The sequence below is a fragment of the Macrobrachium rosenbergii genome, chromosome 6 (assembly GCF_040412425.1).
Source record: "Macrobrachium rosenbergii isolate ZJJX-2024 chromosome 6, ASM4041242v1, whole genome shotgun sequence".
Lineage (NCBI taxonomy): Eukaryota > Metazoa > Arthropoda > Malacostraca > Decapoda > Palaemonidae > Macrobrachium > Macrobrachium rosenbergii.
In genome coordinates, this window is record NC_089746.1 from 43,739,012 (window position 1) to 43,746,511 (window position 7,500).

Here is a 7,500-nt window from a genome sequence, read left to right on the forward strand (position 1 = left end):
TACCGCGCTTCTTCTTGAACTCATAAACTGAGGGAAATGAAAGAGAATTCCTTCAAATACAGAAGAAGAAGAAGAAGAAGAAGAAGAAGAAGAAGAAGAAGAAGAAGAAGAAGAAGAAGAAGAACCCAGCAAGAGAGCAAGTATTAAATTCGGCAACAATGGGTTAAGGTTAGTGGGAGATTTCCACAACTAGACCTACCCCTAGCATCATATACTGTGTAATAAACAGACGGTTAAAAATCTTTTGTGACTTTCAGTCATATAATCAAAGTGTTCCTTCAAATCCCAAGGTGCAACTAACGTATATGTGATAACAAACAAGCCATAAGATGAAGTTCGTAGCCAGACACGATTTATTGTTCCCATCTGCCCATACGACCTTATGGTGCCGTCAATTTAAATAGGTGAGATGAAGTCTCTAGTATCAGTCGTTCTCTGCTCTGTGAACGAGGGACAACGTATCGTGAACTCTCAAGCGACGTTACTTAATACTTTAGTTGTTCGAGAGTGACATGTGGATAAGATTCCACGTTCTTCAACAATAGGCCAATGGGGTGTGGCTATGATTCCACGTTACTCAAGAATGGGATGTGGATAAGTGGGGTATGGGTATGATTCCACGTTACTCAAGAATATGATGCATATAAGATTCCACGTTAATCATTTATGGGATGTGGATATGTTCCAAGTTATTCAGTAATGGAATGTGAATCTGTTTATTATATATGATGCCAGGGGTAGGTCTAATTGTGGATATCTCCTACTTAACTAATCGTAACACATATCTGCCGAATTTAGCACTTGCTTGCTTGATGGCTTCTTCTTCTTCTTCTTCTTCTTCTTCTTCTTCTTCTTCTTCTTCTTCTTCTTCTTCTTCTTCTTCTGTATTTGAAGGTATTCTCTTTCATTTTCCTCTAGTTAGGAGTTCAAGAAAGAACCGCAGTACTGGTTTTTCTTTGAATAGGACAGATCGTAGTAGAAGTCTTAAATTGACTGTGAAGCCGATAACAGCACGAACCAATAAATAAATCATGTATTCTTCTCTCAGTAGCTTCAGATATCTAAGTTTTTTCTCGCAGCCGTTAAATATCATGGTCAAGGATACGGAAGACACTCAGGTTCCAATAATGATCTGCTGGCGACTGACTTGGCAATTCTTCGAGAACGAATCCTTGAAGAGTTACATCATCAACTCGACTCCGGATTATTGACTCGACGCGACGACGTAATCTGCCCACGCAATTGAGGGCAGTTGAGTCACGGTGGAATTTCAAGTACGTACCTTTCACTGAATGCCGTGGAAACTTGAACAGTACCCCATTACTGAATGGGGATAAGATCTGAATTATGTCTCTTCACTGAATGAAAAGGAATCTTTACCTAGCCTCATTAGTGAATATTGTTCTTAAACATGGCTGAATACCGTGAAATCTTGGCACCTTTATCTAACTCAATGTGGTGGAATCTTATCCACATTCCATTACTTAGTAACTTGCAACGTTATCCACATCCCATAAATGATTAACGTGGAATCATATCCACGTCCCATTGTTGAAGGACGTGGAATCTTATTATCCACCCATTCTTGAACCATTCTTGACCTCATTGCATTACTAAAGACCGTTGAATCTTACCCACATCCCATTCTTGAGTAACGTAGAATCTTAACCACATAACTTCTCGTAACTTTGCTGAATAACGTGGAATTTCGAACATTTCCATCCCTTAATAACGTGGAATTTTAACCCTGATTAAAGTGGAATTTTAACCATGTCCCATTACTGAAAAATGAGGAACCTTAACCACATGAGGTTAAATTAGTCCAACCGAAATTCCTCGGACTCGCCAAGATGCCAGTCTGAGAATTCCTCAGCGGTCGAATAACAGCCCTCTCTGAGACGTCTTTGAAACTCAGTAAATGGCACAAACGTTTAAAGGGCCGAATATATAAACAGAGAATAGAACATTTAAGCCAAAGGCCAAGCGCTGGGACCTATAAGGTCATTCAGCGCTGAAAGGGAAACTGAAAGTAAAGGAGGTTTGAAAAGTGTAACAGGTGGAAAACCTCGCAGTTACACCATGAAACAATTGTTGGAGAGAGATCAGAAGAAAGAGCACCAGGTTTAGTGAATGAGGTTGCAGCTGAGACCCTAGCTAACGCCTACTGTGCACCCAACCCCATAGGGTGTATATAAATAAAACAATACTATATTTCACAAGCTTCAAATAACGGAAGTGTTTTTTAATATAAAATGAGACCCTAAATAATCTCCAAAGCTGTTAAGGAAGATTGATAATCTGCTAAATAATCACGAAGTCATTTGCTAAAACAATTGGCCATTTCTGAAGTAAGAAGAAGAAGAGTAACTATGCAGCTTTTGAAAATAGACCTTATCATCTGTCGATGAAATTAACACGAAAGAAGGAATAGTGACGAACTGGAGGAAGTTCATAACGAGAGAGAGAGAGAGAGAGAGAGAGAGAGAGAGAGAGAGAGAGAGAGAGAGAGAGAGAGAGAGAATTTGAAGAAATCAAAGTCTTCAAAAGCAGTCTCTCTCAAAAAATGTCGCTGCGAAGGACCGAGAAAAAACCCAAAAGGCTGAGGAAGAACCTCACCTCCAAGAAATTATTCAGCGAGGTCTTCAATTATCTGTAGCTTTTAGAGGAGGAGGAGGAAGAAGGGTGGGGGGGGTACCCTGAATTTATTTCCCGACCGTAAATCTAATTCTATTGGCCTGCGTTTCCAAACTAGTATCCCCATTCCTCCCAGAACTTAATTCGATAAAAAGGAATCTGAAGAGAGCATGAATGTCGTCACAGGAACCCTAATTCACTGACTGCGTCGTACTAGAAACAAAATACCCGTGACTGAACTTGATTCTGTCAGGTGGCTTTCATTTGTCCACTTTAATGCTGTTCTCCGGTGTGGATGTCTGCTTCTGCCGGCATTTATCTCTTTTAGATAGAGTGGTTCGTGGTGGTAGGCTTCTGTTTCCTAATATCAGCAGTTATGACTTGGACCATTGGCGGATGGTCTCTTGTTTGTCAGCTTTTCATAAGTTGTATTCTTTCACATTCACTGAAGACCCCTCATCCACTTTTCCTGCCGAGAGCAGCCAAATTCGCTGAACTGCCGCACCATTATAAAGTAAATGTGCTTCGCTGTCGAACTTCTCAGTTCCAGAGGTCCTTTATTCCTCACGCCGTTGGACTGTGGTACAGTTTCCCTGAGGATGTCGTGCAATGGGAACTTCAGAAGTTCAAGCGAAGATGCAAGGCATTACTACCCTAAAGCAATGCTCCTTGTATTTTAATAATTTGCTTACATTTTCATCTATTTATTTATTGATAAGTTAATTTATTTTTTATTTTTTAATGACTGATTTCTTCTTTTTACTGAACACAACATTCTTTGGAAACTTGAATTTCTGCATAATAATAATAATTACTAGCCTTCTAGTTCTAGTTAATTCTAGGTGATTCTACGGAAAATTTTTACGCTGACCTGAATTATGCTTTATTTTCTAGACCTTGAACTTTAGAATGCCTGCATCTCTCTCTAACTTAAGATGAGAATTAAATAAATAACATACTAACTGCATATTACAAATCTACGGAAGATATTTTAAATGACCTTAATCCTACCTAATAAAATAATGACCTACCATGACCTCAATTTATTAAGAGGAAAGGTCTTACTGAGTTTGGTCCTAAGGAAGATTATAATCCCTAGACTATGATACTAATACGACTAATCCCCCTATGAAACACTAGAACCTCAATATTGAATGATTGTTCCATACACTTTTGTCGAAATTCTTTGTGAGTTAATTCCAGACGTGGACAAGTTTTTTCAATAATCTGAAGTTAAGTATCAATGAACGTGAAGCAAAATGAACAAACCAATCTTTAAATCCCGAAATAAAAATGAAAACCAATTACAAAGACAATGAGGACACTAAAACATTAAAATGAAAATGACAGAAATAAACTTATAAGCACCCTGGTGTTGTTAAAATGAATGATGTTTACGTTTCTGAAACGACAAACTTTTTGGCGTGTTTTAAATCACAAAATAAAATAAAGAAAACATGACACAAAACACAAAAACACCAAAAAACGCCAACAACATCAGTTCCAAAACAAAGACAACAATGTGCTAAGTGATGGATTAAGAAGCGACAAAGTAAAAAAAAAATTAATAAAATATTCAGGAATTAAACCCACGATCGGGGTGATAGAGTGAGTGAGCGAGTGATCGAAAGACTTACCCTTCGGAGGCGATGGAAGAATTTCGGGACATGCTCTTCGGGGACATCTCGAAATCGGAGTCGCTGCGGTACAAAAAGCTCTCCCTCCTCTGCGGGAAGTTTTGTAGCACCAGACCCGCCGACGGCGAAGACCCGTCCAAAGGGCTGCGCCCCGGAGACGCGCCATTCTCGACATCAAAGCTGCAGGAGAAGAAGAAGAGGGACCACATTAATAATCTGTGAGTCGTTTAACGGTGAGGTTATTGTAAGGGATGACTGTCTTTACGCACTACTACTAATACTATCATTACTCTTGTGGTGAAGATATCCACACTGACTTTAATTGTAAATACATATATAAGAATATATACAGCTGTATATATTCTTTATATTCTTAAATATGGAAATGGACACTTATTTACTAATAATAATACTATTATTGCTGCTGTTTTGAAGATATCCGAACTGACGTTAAGTGTAAACATATATACTTAAGAATATAAACAGCTGTATGTATTATCAAATATGGAAATGAACACATAAGGAACGTGTTTCACAGAAATAAATTTCTGCCTCAAGTCGGGACCGAACCCCGGTCTTTCAAGTGAGAGTCCAAGGCGTTAGCAATTCCTCCAAACAAGTTCCAACTTCTTTTATAGCACGTGCAGAGGAATTACCACAGCCCGGACTCTCCCTTGAAAGACACGGGTTAGGTCTCGATGTGGGGCAGAAATTTAATCGTCAAGAAACATTTACACTTACTGTTACTATTTTAGTACAGATATCCACACTGAGTCAATTCAATTATGCATTTACGTTTGTAAACAATTGTATATAATCTTAAATATAAGTTTACACTTAATATTACTATTGTGGTGAAGAAATCCACGCTGATGTAAGTGTAAATATATACTTAAGAATATACACAGCTGTATATATTCTTAAATATATCTTTACACTTTACACTTGCTGTAACTATAGTGGTGAAAATATCCTCATTGCTATAAGTGTATATATACAGTATATATATATATATATATATATATATATATATATATATATATATATATTTATATATACACACACATATATATATACACACACACACACACACACATATATATATATATATATAAGAATGCACAGAGTTTATATATTTTTAAATGTTTATTTACAAACAGCTGTATATATCGTTAAATATATATTACTATATAAATTAAACTTTTACTATTTTGGTGCAAGTATAAATGTATACTTAAGAATGTATAAATCTATTTATATATATATATATATATTATATGTATATATATATATGATAACAATATTGATAGTATTAGTACTGAAAGACAAAACATTACTTACAACTAACATTAACAATATTGGAAGTATCTTAATTAGCAGTAAACAAACATCAAAAAATGATAAAAGAAATATTGATAATTACAGGGATCTCACCATCATATGAGTCACAGAAATGGTAAAGAAAACCACGCTGATGTTAAGTATAAGCAGCTGTATATATTACCTCTATGTTTTGATGTCAACTCTCTCTCTCTCTCTCTCTCTCTCTCTCTCTCTCTCTCTATATATATATATATATATATATATATTTATTTATATATATACATATATCATATATATAGTATATATAATATTTATATAAATACACATATATATGAATATACTCGTGTGCATATATATATACATACATACATACATATATATATATATATATATATATATATATATATATATATATACATACATATACACACATATATATATATACTTATATATATTTCAAAAAAGATCGCCAATGATTAAAATAAAAAATAAAAGAACAATTACAGGTTCGGCTCCTAGATTTCGAAAGGGACAGGAATAATGTACTGTAGTTCCCTTAAGTCATCCCTAGTTCACCGCCCTACCCCTTCTAAAGCCATCATTACAGATAAAGTTTATATTATAAAAAGAGAAAAGAAATATACACCATATGCAAAAATTGATATAAAAAGGAATTTTACTCCTGCAAATAACAATAACAATAAAATATAAACTTTTTCTTCAGTGGTGTGATCCACCGAAATGACAGGGATTGGTGCGCTTGTGGTGGCTGTTTGAAGGAGGGGTGGGTGGAGGATGTGCTGCGCATGCGTCTTATCATAATGAGATCTGACTCGACTTAAATTAGTTTGCGAGTTTTCCTTTCACGGATCTGACCGCGGGTCTTCTGACAAGAGATATGCATCCTAATTATGCATTCTTTATGATAGGTTTCAAAATTTTTACAACATTTTTTTTTATAAATTTTTATAAAAAAAACTATCTCATTTACCTCCACCCAAGGTGAATTCGTCCTTAGCTTATAATGTCACAAAATTCGCAAAAGGAAACAAATAACTGGAAGAGGATTAGGTAAATTCATGCTGACGCAATGATATGAGAGAGAGAGAGAGAGAGAGAGAGAGAGAGAGAGAGAGAGAGAGAGAGAGAGAGAGAGAGAGAGAGAGAGAGAGAGAAAATGGATCCCAAAGAGACAGAGATAAGTGAACTCCAGAAAAAGGAAGAGAGAGAGAGAGAGAGAGAGAGAGAGAGAGAGAGAGAGAGAGAGAGAGAGAGAGAGAGAGAAACTGCTAGTTCTTTAAACGTGCCATCTCCAATTATAATGAGGTTCGTGTTTCTAAAAATATTAAGAACTATATATAAACAATATTTACATTTATGTAAGGCAGCCATTAACCATGTGCGAATTTCTTTAATAACTGTGTAATATAAATTTGGGTAATCTCAAAATAAATACGCAAAAAAAAGCGATATACATCTGCGTAATAAACGCGCAATACTTATATGAATAAGTAAGGACTTGAAATGTGGTACTGAAATCAACACACACACACACACACACACACACACACACACACACACACGGTAAGCCCTCATGATAACATCTTCGTCAAACAGTTCAAAAAATAATTATTCATTAATTTTCCAGTAAGGCCTTAAATAAAGTCCGACAAACTTTTAAACAATCAAATTATAATTCAAGAGCAACGTTTTATTAAGTACTGGTTTCCGCCAGTAGGCGATCGTAATATATCACATCTTATGCTTGTGTTTTTGTTTATGTTTATGCCTTTGGTTTGTAATATTTACTGTCTTTTGTTTATGTATTTTACGTTCATCCCCAAGGGACTGGTAGTTACACACGGCGCCCATTTCGCACGTAAACTGATAGGCCTAGTTACCGATT

At 35.8% G+C, this 7,500-nt stretch overlaps 1 protein-coding gene across 15 annotated transcripts in view; it reads right to left on the reverse strand.

Moving 5' to 3' along the window:
• The window catches only part of dnc (phosphodiesterase dunce), an 878,593-nt gene that overhangs the window by 323,827 nt on the left and 547,266 nt on the right, over nucleotides 1-7,500 (reverse strand). For all 15 annotated transcript variants that reach the window (XM_067105658.1, XM_067105656.1, XM_067105655.1 and 12 more), the window contains one exon: nucleotides 4,272-4,451. In XM_067105658.1, coding sequence (XP_066961759.1) covers nucleotides 4,272-4,451 — 180 coding nt within the window. The remainder of the gene's footprint in view (nucleotides 1-4,271; nucleotides 4,452-7,500) is intronic.